This window comes from Schistosoma mansoni, chromosome 3 (genome assembly GCF_000237925.1).
Source record: "Schistosoma mansoni strain Puerto Rico chromosome 3, complete genome".
Taxonomy (NCBI): domain Eukaryota; kingdom Metazoa; phylum Platyhelminthes; class Trematoda; order Strigeidida; family Schistosomatidae; genus Schistosoma; species Schistosoma mansoni.
This window is the reverse complement of record NC_031497.1, coordinates 711,753-726,770: the sequence shown is the minus strand read 5'-3', so window position 1 is coordinate 726,770 and position 15,018 is coordinate 711,753. Positions and strand designations below refer to the sequence as shown.

Genomic DNA, 15,018 nt, shown 5'->3' with positions numbered 1-15,018 from the left:
GAAGATCTCTCCTCATAATCTTCAATAGCTTTATTCGTCCTTGCTTAGAATGTTGAAACATAGTATTTTTTCCTCACTCAAAAAAGATAAGGACACTCTGAAGCGTATCCAACGGCGAGCCACGAAATCAGTTCGGGGACTCAAATTCAAGCCTTATGAAGAGCGCTTCCCATCACCAAACCTTTACCCATTAGAGTACAGGCATCTTAGAGGTGACCTTATAATGGCTTACGGTATCCTTAACACTTCTGGATATCTCCTTAAACACCTAATTAAGTTTAGCTCCAACACAAGACATAGAGGTAACACCCAGAAACTAGAGATACAACACAGCAGGACGGACTGTAGACACAACTCCTACTGCTTAAAAGTTGTCAAATGCTGGAGTTCGCTGCCAGCTGAGCTAGTCCTAGCAACTTCCTAGGAGTCCTTTAAGAGGCAACTTGACCTATTCTTAAGGACTGAGGATAATATCTTATTATGATTTATCAATTTCTTTTTCCTTTATTACCGGTAATATACCTAGTTTCCTGCCTGTAGGTATTGGTGATCCACTGCTACTAGACACGGGAGCCTGTTAAGCGAAAGCATCTTTTATCCCATTTACAACCACTTGAAGCGTTTGAATGTAAGGACCCCCACTTTTATAAAAGGTGCGTTACAGCGTCGTCTCATCACAGTTGAGAGGGTACATTTCCAGATTCAGATTAATTTCTTTAGTCATATTTACGGGACTAATAATTATGAGCCAACTCATAAAGCAGGCCAGAGAGTTATATAAGGCCGAAAAGTTTGAGGAGTGTTATAAACTCACTGGGGTAACCGGGCATTAATCAAAATTATGCTTATATTTCAGGAACTGCTAGTTAATTCAAAAGATTATGGGACACTAGTTATGCATGGAGCCTGCTGCTCTCAAATTGGAAACGAGAAGGAAGCGATTAAATCATATTTCTCGGCTCTTTCGATTGATTCTACTAACAACATGGCTTGGATTGTAAGTTTGTTCAAGAATCGTGACCTTTTGGTATTTGTTGAGATTTAAGTTATACTCAGTGTCACAGATTCAGATTTTCAGATTTATGTAGTAAGGACAGGTCTTCGGCCTATCTTATTCTTTTTCTGGTATGCTTCTGTGAGTGTTCAGTCTTCTATTGAATGAGTCAGTTGAAGGTGTGGACACTACTGCTTCGAGCAGCAGGTTCCAAGTATTGATAACTCGGTGTGAAAATTTGTATGCCACGGGTATTTTATTTGTTCGTGGGTTTCCTACTCGCCCGCTATGTCCTCTGAGATGTCGCGATCTAGTGGGAAGAGAATATAAGTCCAAAATCACTTCTCGGTATTATATACATCAAATTTAGGTCTCCCCTTAGTCTACAATAGGACAGAGTTAGGAGGTTCAGCTTTTCAAGCCGCTCTTTGTATGGTAAACCCCGGAGTTCTGGAATTGCACGGGTAGCTGTTAATATTTTTTCTAGGATATCCGAGCCACCTTTTAAACAGGGGAATACCAAGACTTTTTAGCCTCAAGAGTAGTCTGTTTGTTGGCACCTCGTCAAATGCTTTGCTGAGGTCTATGTAGACCACAACCACCGATTTTCTGTTGTCCATAGCCTTTGCCCAATGCTCCCTTGCTATAAGGAGGTTTATTGTGCAAGATAAACCTTTTTTGAAACCATGCTGTCCGCTGCTTAATAAGTTGTTATGTGTTTATTTATTTAAACACATAAATATAGGTACAAAGGGGTACCAGATACATATGCGCCACACAAATGAGATTTGTGTGAGGGCTGTGATACTGCCCAGGTGCCCAAACTGAAGCAGGTTAACAAGTTGTTAGTTTCCACAAATGTCATTATAGTCTTTTTGACTATTTCTAGTATTTCGACTACGACACTGGTGAGGCTAACAGGTCTGTAGCTAAATGGAAGTTGTCTCGATCCTGCTTTATGTATGGGAGTGACGATTGCATCCTTCCAGTCCATAAGTAACACACCTTGGTCAAGTGACATCAATATCACAGTCAGTGGGCTGCGATATATTGTGCAATATGTCTCAGGATTTCGAGGTGTAATTCATCCGGTCCTGTTGACTTTTCCATGTCTAAGGTGCTAAGAGCCTTGAGTACATCGTCTTTATCAAAGCCCACGGTGAGCAGGTGGTTTGTTGACTCTGTATTTGGGTCTGGTTCTTTGTCTAGAAGTGGTTCCTGAGTAAAAACTACCCCAAAATAATTAGCCATAGCCTCTGCTTTTTCCTAGTCTTCCTCTATCATATCAGATTCACTCCCTTCTTTAATTAGATTGGGAATCCAATGATGCATCCTTATTCTGTAGTCTATGTACGAGAATATTGTCTTAGGCTGCTTGAGTGCAGATTGTGCCAACCGCATTCCATATTTTCTCTGAGCTTCCAGAATTTTAATTATACACATATTTCTTACAGATGTGTAGCGTTCCATCGTACTTGCTGTGCCGAAGGTGATAGCAACATTCCGACGTTTCTTTTGTCTTAGTAAACGTTGAATATCCTGGCCTATCCAGATATGGCCGTGCTTCTCCTTCGGGACTGTCCAGGGTATGTATGGTTGAGTTACCCGATTGTATAACTGTCTGAAATGAGTTCATGCCTCTTGTACTGATGTCTTTGAGTCAATTTCCCAGTTTTCAGTCGATGCTGCGGAGTTGATTGCCCCCATATCTGCCTTCCATATAGTAGGACGGGCTGGCGCAACTGTTCGACAGGCAATCTCAGCCATGAATTTGAATAATATGACTGCATGGTCACTTCTCCCTGGTGGTGGTAGGAAAGTCATTTGACCAACGGCATCACCGTGTGTAAAGACTAAATCCAAAAAAGAAGAGGAGTTTCTTAAGTCATATCTTGTGGGATTTCTAATGTGTTGGAATAAAGCTAATCCAATCGAGGTTTCTGACAGTTTGCAATCGGATGACGTTATCGATGACCCTACTAAGTTAACCCAGTTTCTACACGGTGCATTAAAGTCGCCTACTACAAGTCTTTTACCATTACTACACCAGAACTTAGGTTCGCTTAGGAGGAAATCGTCTACTACACATTCTGAACTGCGATATACTACAACTATTTCAATATCTTGCCGTCTACATTCTAGCCTGCAAATCATGTGCCACTGTCTCAACAGCTTGTATGGTTAAGGTACTTTTCGTGCACAAGATAACCCGTCCCCCTACGGTTTAATCTATCAGCCCTACTGGATAAAAAACTAGTCATCTGAATTTCATTATCAAACACTTATGAGATTATCCATGTTTCTGAGACAGCAACGACATCCGGTTTTTCTACATCTACCATTGTCTTGAGCTCTGCCATTTTATTTAGTAGGCTGCGGGCATTTATGTAGCACTCCTTTAATTCCGTGGAGAACTTTTCCTCACCACCAAGAGTCGTTTTGGGATGGTTTGGCTTCCAACTTTTACAATGTAAAAACCCTTAAGAACGAGGTTTCTTTCACCGTTTCGGCGGCGCTCGTTTATTTCCACTTCTGCAGCTCATCTCAATACGATCGGCTAGGCTGAGATCCTCATGGACGTATATTCCAGACCCAATCAATTTACGTGGGTTACCTAGAATCGGGTTCCTTCCTTCAATCGTGGTAAATGTAACCTTCAAGAGGTGGCTTTTCTGAGGACTTTCAGAATCCACTTTTTGTCCTATTCTATAAAGCTTACAGGTGCTAACTCCTGAAACTGTTTCTGGGAGTAGCTTGCTTATTAAAGACATAATATGACTGAGGTCGTGCTCAAATCTAGCCTTTGGTTCCTTATCCGAAGATTCTTTTAACTTTATGAAAAATGACTGACTTCTCAACGACGTCTGTGGGATTTTAGTTCCTGAATTCGTCTCTTCCTTGCACTCAAATTTCGATTCAGCATCAAACACTTAGGTCACGTTCTGTTTTCTGACTTTTCTTTTCCTAGGTGTGACTGTGAGCCACCTTATTTTGTCTCTTAATCACTTGCTGTACACTGCTCAGACTTGGCTCCCCTATAGTTTGTATTACATTGATATGTGAATCCGGAACTGAACCTGCAGATCCACATACCTCAGTACTGTCTATAGGTAGTTTTTTCCCAACGCGCTTCTTTCTTCTTATAACAATGCCTACATCCATATGCTTATCTGTTTCCCTGATAAGGTCCACCTTTATGGCCTCATTTAAGTCTAGACCTGAGCTCATAATCACGCTCTCAATTTCCTCGAAATCAGAGTTCTGATCATCTGCTGCTGCCTGTTTATCAGAGGGGAATTTCCTAGCTATGTTTAGCAGCTCGATCGCCTCTAGAATCAGCAGAGACTTAGTAGAACAACATTCTTTACACAACCAACATGATAATGGCTTGCAGCACCGTTTATATGCAGTAGGGCGTGAGTCCGGTGCACACATTTAGATACCACTTATTGCAGTTATCACATTACATCCCCTCATAGACTGGGAAATAGCATGCTGGTCTACCACAACGAGTTTTTAATTGCGCCGTAGATTTTTATGTTTCTATAGAAATAAAATAAAGAAACAATATAAAAATCCGACTTCAATAGTTACAGAAAGATCTTAACACCTTTGGATACAAACAATGCTCAAAGATGCATTCAGAGACGAAAAATAAGTATCACTACCTTTAGTTTTATGTATCTGTACTCGTAAAGTACAGATGATAAACTTCTCTAGAGAAAAAGCGGTACTCTTGGGAATTACTTTAACTAAAAAAATTCAATTAATGCAAAAATAGTAGTCTTGATGCGTAATTTAACGATCAATACCATAAAATTTACTTAGAGGAAAAATACCGCTGTCATTTTTGAATAGCGCGCGTGTCACGAAGCTAAAGTAGAAGTAAAAACAACATGTTGGGCATATGTAATAAAGACTATTAGGAATATCTAAATCGCCTTCACTTTTCCGTTGTACTTTATCCCGATTCCAGTTTCGACATCATTCTACGGTTCAAAGAACTTTTTAGCCTTTCTTCAGACCTCAGCTAATATGGTCTTTTATGAAGGACTGATATTTGTCACTTTACTCGAGTTATGGAGTTCCAAGTAGAATAAATTCTACATAATGCAAAATGCTGCTTTTTACTGCTCATTCGATCCCTTATTGAATAATTCAGTTTTTTTCGCGTTTGCTCCATTGTCAGGGTCTTTACAACGAAACCAAGAAAAGCCCGGACAAAAATCGAAGAATTCTTTTAAGAGTATGCACAGCACTCATCGGAAAATGCTCAAAGTACGTTTCTGTCTTATGACGTCCATTAATTAATGCATATGTAATTTGGAAATTTCCAAATGCCATGTGATCCTTTAAAATGAGCTTGCAGTCACACAACAATTATTTTATCAACTGATTTTTCAGGTCTGACTCCACTGGAAAATATTTAGAGTACGCAAAAATGCTTGTCCAAATCGTCGTTCAGTTTCGACTACCAGTAAGTTTGCCGGTTTATTTGTTTAAAACTCAATATCCTTTTTTTCTATCAGTCAGACTTTTCTGTTTGTAGTGTGATCCTGATTAAGCGCAAAATATTAACAGACATCGCCCTTTTAAATTGGTCAAATCATTTCTTTTTGATAATGTACAGACCTATTTGTGAGTCAGTCAGTCAGCTACAACGTAGGACCAGGCACATTTATGCGTCGGTCCAAGTTGCCATACCTCGTTAGCACAACAAGATGAACACCGAATTCATAGTAGTTAATTTAGTGGTGGTCATATATAAAAGAAAGATTGTATATAAGGATATAGTACAGGACGGAAGACAGATATGAAGCAATTTTAATTTCAAGGTTTAAGGGAAGATAAAGAGTGTATACACCTGCGCCTTTGTAATCGATTCTGATCCATGTCACACAGACTCTCCAACCATTGGTTACGATAGTCACTCAGACCCCAACGAAGTAGTCTGCATCTACCAACATGTCTCAGACTAGAAGTTAGTGACTTAAAGCTCTGATGCCACGTTTTGGTTTGACCGCCCCTAACTTTCTTCCAACCATCGCCAATACTAGTTAGCATAGCGCGTCGTGGTAATTGTTGTTCAGGCATACGTAACACGTGGGCCAACCATCTCAGTCGGTGAAGATTCACAACCTCATCAACTGATTTACCATCATTCCCTAATACCCTGTGTCTAACCTCACTATTACTTACCCGGTGATCCCAGCAGATGCGAGCAATATTTCTAAGGTATCTGTGGTCAAATACTAGTAACCTACGAATATCATCTACTCTTAATGGCCACGTTTCACAGCCGTAAAATAGAACAGAGCGAATTGCTGCGCAGTATACTCGTCCCTTAATTGATAAACAGATATCTCGTCTTCACCATAGGTGACGTAAGTTGGCAAAAACCAAACAAGCTTTCGGAATCCGTGCACAGATTTCGTTAGAAAGCAACCTATTGGGACTGATGAGACTTCCAAGTTAAGTGAAGTTGTCGACTACTTCGCTCCCTATCCTTAGTTCAGGTGTGACTGAAAGTCTAGGGCCTTGACTATTGAGCCGACGTTCCACGTATTGCTGAGACCCCATAATTATAGAAATGATACTTTTGGATTTGACCCCTGTCATCTTATTGCCAAGGATAATGTCAACATAACTTTTTACTATTCGTTACCATCATTTTCCACTTACTGATCATATTCAATCTCTTTCATATCTGTATAAACTGATCTAATAAGTTGAAAATCCAGTTTACACTACAGCACCACTAAAAATTAAACCGTTTCCGTGGTATTCTTTCAATTCTCAGTCGGTATACTTAGCTCTGTTTTGTTCGAGGCTTCTTCACAGCAATCATAAATAGCTGCCAGATGTTACATTTATAATACCCAAAATCAAGGTTCGGATCTCCCAAAGAGAGTGAGAAAGAGAGACAAATTACTTTAACCTGAAGTTACTGACACATCTTTCTCACAAGAGTCAACAAACAAATCTTATGTTAAATACAACCATTTAAAAATCAAAAATATGCCTCAAGCTAAGAAATATTTCTTTCAAATTAGCTTTTCATCATGACTCAACATTAATGCATAGTTTTACATTTAAATATAAAATAACTATCAATGGAATGATAGTAAGTTAATATAGTAATAGCAATGATAATAATAATAAGGAATCCAAGTCGATTGATTATTAGAATAGATTACATACTTTAAGTTTCCTAATTTCCAGTTTTATTATCACCAGGTATGAAAAAAAGGATGATATCATTTGTTTGTTTTTTTACTTTTATAGTTACCCTTTGATTTTAATGAATTTAATGATATATGCGAATTTATTCTTGAACATGATCCAGACAATTTATATGCTCTTGAAGCTACTTTTCGTTTACAAATCGAATATTTCTTATGTAAGTTTAATTAAAGAGTATGTAAACATGTATTTTGTTTATTTTTAGGTGTAACATATAAAATAATAAAATGTATTACCTTCATAAGTTAGTTAGTGCTATCGTACACACTGTCACCAACCACTTTCATTGACTAAGTATTGTTCGAGAAAATTGTTATATCTTGTGGCTGAGTGGATACCAAGTTAATCTATGAAGTGATAAGACCGCCAATCAGAGAGCTGCGAATTATCGATTGGAACAGTAACACACGAAAACCGTACGAGCAGTCTAGAGTACAAATCGATCCTGTTTTCTGCCTAGCCCAGCCAGTTAAGTCCAGAACACTAGTAACAGCCTCTGTGGTATGAATCATTGTATTTCAAACATACCGAGTTTATATACCAAACAGACTGACCATATCGTACCAATAAAATAGAAAATAACATCTGTAAAAGATTTAGCCAAATGTGGCTGTGAATGTGGGAGGCAGCAATTAATAAACTAGGGATAACTCAAGAATGGTAAATCGTACAATAATAGTCTATAGGCCAAAATAAAGCTCACAATGAAAGGAACATAAATATGAGTAGTTTAATTATTTAGCAAATATACGATAAAAATTATACACATAATATTGGTCGATAAATGGATCCCAAAGGTAACATTCACTATTCTTATCGGGATATAACAAAGATAACTTCATAAGTTACAGGAGTTCGTTGGATAAAAATACGTTTTATTATAGCGTATTTCATATTTTACTTTAATAAACATTTATTAGATGTGTACTTTTTTTTAAAGATGACTCTTCTCATTATCTACCATTGGTTTTTCCCTGCTTCGGTTCGGGCACCCGGACAGTATCGTAGTCCTAACACATCAAATGATATATATATATATATATATATATATATATATATATATCTGATGCCCCTTTGTACCAATATTTATGTTTAAATAAATAAATAAAATTTCACTTAATTATCAAGAAAAATTTAAAGGTTTAAATCTGTAGAATACTATTCTGTCAAAGCCCCCAAATGCCCTGGTTCGGCCAAGAGTGGGGAGAGTCCGCTCTCCCTCTCCAAATGCTCTCACATGGCCACGCGTATATAGCCTCTGACAGGGAAGTCCTACTCACTGCCTTCTCATGGCATGGGTGTTGTTCTCGAAAGTGAGAGGATGAAAAGCGAATGTCCGGCGCTTTAACTGGGTTGGTGGACACGGAAAGTCCACCTAGGGGAGTTGGTAAACCCTGATTCCAAACCAATGGTGCACATGGGCTGGCTCCAGTATCCTGAAGGAACGAATGGCGTATGAATCAATCGTTGGTCATCGGCTACTATGGGAATGCATCTCCTCACGATGCTCCATTGCCTTGTGGATCAGACATTTAGGTCGAAGGCTCCGCGTCTGGCTCCCTAAGAAAACCACCCGCTTCAGTTTGGGCACCTGGGCAGTACACAGCCCTCACACAAATTGAATGAGATTTGTGAGGCGCATATGTATCTGGTGCTTCCTTGTTCCAATATTTATGTGTTTAAATAAAATAAAATAAAAAATTCTGTCAAATCTCGCCGATTTTACATTATTTTAGAGTTAAAAACTTAATGTGGACAGAATCGTGTTCTGAAAGAAAATAAAAATAAAAATACTATAACTCAATGATCAATAAGCACACTGGCTGTAAATAACATCTTTTTTGTTAGGCCTAGTAACAACTTTTTCTGATTAAATTATGGTTTAGTGAAGTTGCGCTCGAACTACTGAACTGAATCAACGTTTTGTGTCAGGGGTAACATGTCCACCTGCTTCTTAATGTAATAAATGATAAGGCACAAACTGTCACTGACATAAAACAGGAGTTTAACATATATATTATAGCAGCTCACGTACAATTGAGTTTGTATATATCTAATTTGGTTAAGCCCTGTTGTTAACTTATTTAACGGACAGAGTCATTCGTAAAATAACAACCTATCTGTACTATTACACCTTTTGATCAAACCTATGATAATAAAATTCTTTTGACAATCCCTGTCTATTGCACTTTATTGGCGAAGCATTTTTCAAACCATAACTTATTGCATGTAGTCTGACTGACCATTTTGTTACTTATAGTTGTGAGTGTAACATGTTGAGCAACTCATTTGTTGTTTAAACACATAAACATTGGTACAAGGTGGCAACGAATATATGTGCGCCACATTTCATTATTCGATTTGTGTGAGGGATGGAATACTGCCCGGGTGCCCAAACCGAAACAGATGGTTTTCTTAGGGGGCCACTCCACGATCCTTTGACCCAGAGGTCTAATCCACAAGTTAGTAGAACAACGTCAGTCCCATGGTAGGCGGTGACCAACGATTGATTCATACGCCATTTGTTCCCTCAGGATCCTGAAGCCCATGTTCACGATTGGTTCGGAATGAGGTTTTTCCCAGTCCCCTAAGTGGATTTTCTATATCCACTAATCCGTTTAAAGCGCTGGACATTCGCTTTTTGTCTTCTGAATTTTGTAAAGAACACCTGCGACCGCGAGAAGGCATTGAGTAGGACTTCAGTGGGTGTGTCTGTATACGCGTGGCGACATGAGAGCATTTGGAGAGGGGAGCTGCCTCTCTCCAGGGTCTACTGTACCATGCCATTTCTAGGCTTTCATGTTTGTCAGTCATTAATTGTATAGAACAATGGCATATTTTTAGTACTATAAATATGATTGCGAAATATTACATGGTGAATTACAAACATTTCTGTTTCTAATTTTTCTTTTCTTCCTTTAAATAAAAATAATCAGTCTATGGATTTCCTGAATTTATGGACCAGAGTTTATGCAGTAAATTGAAATTCGAGAATATAACGCAGCAATCAAAAGTACCTTGTATCACTTCATCAGCTGTTTATCTCAAACGATCAAAACAATTCGAACAAATATTAGAAATAGTACAACAACCAACTGATGTAACTAAAACCGCTCATATTACACTATGTTTGAGTCAATTGTTATATCGTTTATACATTTATTTCATTCCAAATTATTCACCAACCAATAGTGTTGAGGATTCTAACAATGGAAATGATGAAAAATATTCGGATTTATGGAATCTTATTCAAAATGATATTAACAAACTTGATTTCAATGGGGTTGTTGGATTTATTAACTCTTCAAAGAATGGAATAATTGATCTTCATGGTAAGTAACCCATGTTTATGTTTTGTTACTTGTTATGATGGAAAAATTCCTCGGATTCTGTACTGTACTGGACACTAGACACTAGAATTAAATATCATTAAACTGAGGACTAGATCACGTGACATACGAATCAATTATCCAACCAGCATTGTTTATTTTATTTTATTTTATTTATACACATAAATATTGGTATAAGGAAGCACCAGATACATATGCGCCTCACAAATCTCATTCAATTTGTGTGAGGGTTGTGATACTGCTGAGGTGCCCAAACTGAAGCAGGTGGTTTTCTTAGGGGCCTACATCCCAAGCCTTTGACCTAAAGGTCTAATCCACAAGGCAGTGGAGCATCGTAAGGAGATGCAGTCCCATGGTAGCCGATGACCAACGATTGATTCATATGCCATTTGTTCCCTCAGGATACTGGAGCCGGCCCATGTGCATGATTGGTTTGGAATCAGGGTTTTCCAACTCCCCTAGGTGAACTTTCCGTGTCCACCAGCCCGGTTAAATCACCGGACATTCGCTTTTCATCCTCTCACTTTCGAGAACAACACCCATGCCATGAGAAGTCAGTGAGTAGGACTTTCCTGGCAGAGGCTATATACGCGTGGCCATGTGAGAGTATTTGGAGAGGGAGAGCCGACTCTCCCGACTCTCGGCCATATCAGAGCATTTGGGGGCAATATTGAATTATTTTATTTTGGCTCTTGTGGACTATTTCAGTACACTTATTCAACTATTAATATATCACATTGTTGTGATAAGCTTCATCTTCCAAAATTAATCAATTATGTTCAAGTGTGATTATATAAAATTATTTCCTTTTATCTTTCATACTAAATAATATGGAATAAGTTTTTGTCCGACAGTTATATTATTATTATTATTATTATTATTATTATTTTTAATTCACTGAATGAAAAATCAGCTGGACTTTTGTATGTATTGGCTGCGTTTAAATTGTATCAATTCAATAGTTGTAGTGAAATCATTAATACATGTAAGTGGAATAGTGTATTATCATTATTATTACACCTTTTCTAATGATTTTTTACTTCTGGTAAATTTTATGAATTTCTACTGTTGTTATTTCCAAGGCTCAATAATAATGACCGATGATTTGCAAGTAATGTGCTTAGTGAAATTTATTGTTCTAATCTTTTAATAATGCTGATTAAACCTTAGTGATTAAGTTTCTATGTGACCACTAGTTTAAATGACTCGGTATCACGTGGTTGAAGGTAGTTGATAGGGTGAAACTCTAGACCTAAGTTTTATGTTGGCTGATACTCATTAATAAGGCGTTCCTGTAGTGTTGAAGGAACTGATTCTATTTGTATGATTTGAACGCATATCACTCAGTTTTACGGTCTGAAACGTTACCACTGAGCTATTGAGACCGCAACTGACTTCCTTTAGGATAAATATTTACAATTGATTGATAATTGAGTAGTAATCAACTTCATGTTTGTCTGGCCCAAATTTTAACAAAATGAAACTGCCCCAACTCCAACATTTGGTATTTGGTTTTTCTCATCTGTAATATTGTGAAACCTTCGTACATTTGTTCATTGAAGAGAATCTCCACAGATAGTTTATTTCCAGATGGGAACCATCGTGTTGCACTAAATGTGTATCATATTTTATGTTCCCTGTCATTCGGCACTTTACCGTTATACGCCACAAACTTATATTGGAATCAACTTCAGTTCTTGCCAGTATGGGAGTTTGTGTAGCTGCAACTACCACAAATCATAGTTCACATTAAAAGGCAAGGCACTCATACGAGTCTGAAGATATCTGCAGTCGGGATATTTCATTATTGACGAATAGTGATGCTAACATGTATCAAACAATCATCTTTTACCCTCTCCTAAACAGCTATAAACACTTATATATCTGGTATGGAATATTGACCATCGTTCTCCGAAAATTTGCAATGAACAGTTCATAGTTTCTGCAAAAATGAATTCCACTGGTTTCCGTAACAAAATATAATCACAATATTTATCATGTTTTGAGACGTATAACTTTCGAATTAATATTTACAATTTTGAACCGTTGTCCTATTCGTCATAGTTATGACGAAATAATCGCTTATCATGTTGAACCAAGCCTCAAAAATGATCCTATTATTCAAAATTGGTTAAACATATCTAATATACATGTTGTGCGGAAGAGAAAACATATTACTTACTTGAGTTCTATTTAGTCTTGTGTGTTCGATTTGTAATGTCAGGAAAGCAGTTGTGTTCACCTGTATTGCCAGTATGACTGGTGACCATTTATGTACCGATTGACATAACGATCAGTGGATAATGACTAAGACCTTAACGCCTCGTAGTCCTCGTGGTTCTTCTTACCAAGTGAGTAATTAGAAGACGGATACAAGAAGCGTGTCAGTCCTTTAGTGTATTCGATTCAATCATGACTCAAAATTTGTACGGTAATATACCTGAAATATTTGATTACACAACACAAAGACTTATAACATGTACATAACTTAGACATCAATGATACAAGATCACAGTAACATGTGAATAACTAGTGAACGATGGATCTAAAACAATAAAAAATCTGACAACAATTTATAGGTCAAACGAGAGCTTCAAAATAAGTTATACTAATCATCCCATTATTTCATATAAGTAATCTATACGTTTCTTTATATTTCAGTAATCTCTTTTATTGATAGAAATTGTACACAATTTTATACAGAATCTGAAAGTTTATCTGAACCTATATCGAAATTTATCAGTTATACATCAAATCTGAATTTCTCTCAACGTACATTATGCACACCATTTCGTTTCAATTTAAACGGACTGGAAGATAATGATTTACCGACCAAATATAATATATATACAATAATTAATTCTTGGTTACGGATATTATACATGGCGAATATTTGTAATTCAGAAATTTCTACGAAAAGTACTGATGGAAATATTGAAATGATTTTTCGTCAATTGGCAAATACAAAATATGTATGTATGAAAGTTACAGATGCAACATTTTTCTATCTTGTTATTGTCGCCCCCAAATGCCCTGGTACGGCCGAGAGTCGGGAGAGTCCGCTGTCCCTCTCGAAATGCTTTCACATGGCCACGCGTATATAGCCTCTGACAGGGAAGTCCTACTGTTATAACGTATCAATTTGCCCTCTTAATATATATATATATATATATATGTCCAATGATACAGGAAATACGTACGAGCAGTCTTGGGTGCTATTCGGTCCTTCCTATCTGCCTAGCCCAGCCGTTAAGTCCAGAACACAAATAACAGCCTCAGCAATATGAATCATTATTTACAAGCATACTGGGTTATATATATTAACCAAACAGACCACATATATCAAAAATAGAAAAATAACATTTGTACAGTAATTGGCCAATGTGGCTGTAGCTAGGGGGAAAGTAATCAATAATAATAGTTCCAAGGTCAAAATAAAGGTTATGATAAGAGGAACACGGAAACGACTAGGTCACTTATTTAACAACTATCCAATAGGAATAGGCGTATTACATTTGTCCATAAATAGACCTCAGATTTATGATTCATAATTCGCCAGGGGATATAACACCTCCCCTTTTTGAGAAATCCGGAGTTGATATCCGGATTTTTTTTCCTCGAATTCACCCTCCCCCACGAAAGACTGTTGGATCCTCATATAGCCAAGTTACTATTAATGCGATATGTTTGTCACATTTAACAGAGAAACCATTAGAACTGAAGAGATCATGAGGATCGACGACATTTGATTCGAGGTCACCAACATTTGATTCTTCTGAAATAGTTTCCTTGAATTTCCTCGGGACCTCATTAGTAGATAATGAATCATTAGGATAATCAGTATCTATGAGAGTTGTATTGGATTCTTGATTATCATTTAATACATCTGACATTTTTCTCTCATTTTTATAAGAGAATTCAACAGAAACATATGAATCATCAAAATAATCTAAATCTGGTAGAACAATTACAGAATTTTGATCATTAGATTCATTAGAAACATTTTTCGTATCATGATTAATTTCATTTGGCGCCTCTGTATTCAATACACTGCTCGATTTGTTTTCCGTTTCTTCATGGGCGGGTACTGCAGCAATTTTAATGGCGCTTAATAAGATATTGTCTCTCTGTGAACTGGACGATTCATTGCTCGCACGTTTTGTTTCAGGGTTAATAAGACTTGGACCGTGTACAGGGCATGTCTCTGAAACAGGTAGTACTGGGCTACTGGGCTGATCATGTATAACTGCTGCGCTTAAATTATTGCTTTGTATGGATTCATTGAGGCTTTCGCCGGCATATTCATTAGTTCTGTAATCGTTTTCCAGCTCTGTACGCAATTTTGAAATTAATGCGTCAACTTCCGTTGCACCCCCGAAGCATGGGTGATTCAGCAGCTTCGCGTGTAACTTGTCAATGAAATCCAATTGA

At 37.4% G+C, this 15,018-nt stretch overlaps 1 protein-coding gene across 1 annotated transcript in view; it reads left to right on the top strand.

Annotated features, from left to right (window-relative positions):
• Positions 1 to 841: 841 nt before the first annotated feature.
• The window catches only part of Smp_194650 (hypothetical protein), a gene marked incomplete at both ends in the record, with an annotated part of 67,197 nt that continues 53,020 nt past the window's right edge, over positions 842 to 15,018 (top strand). Inside the window, 5 exons of the mRNA XM_018798835.1 lie at positions 842 to 997; positions 5,184 to 5,272; positions 5,399 to 5,471; positions 7,280 to 7,394; positions 10,174 to 10,569. Of these exons, the coding sequence (XP_018650684.1) occupies positions 842 to 997; positions 5,184 to 5,272; positions 5,399 to 5,471; positions 7,280 to 7,394; positions 10,174 to 10,569 (829 nt within the window). The remainder of the gene's footprint in view (positions 998 to 5,183; positions 5,273 to 5,398; positions 5,472 to 7,279; positions 7,395 to 10,173; positions 10,570 to 15,018) is intronic.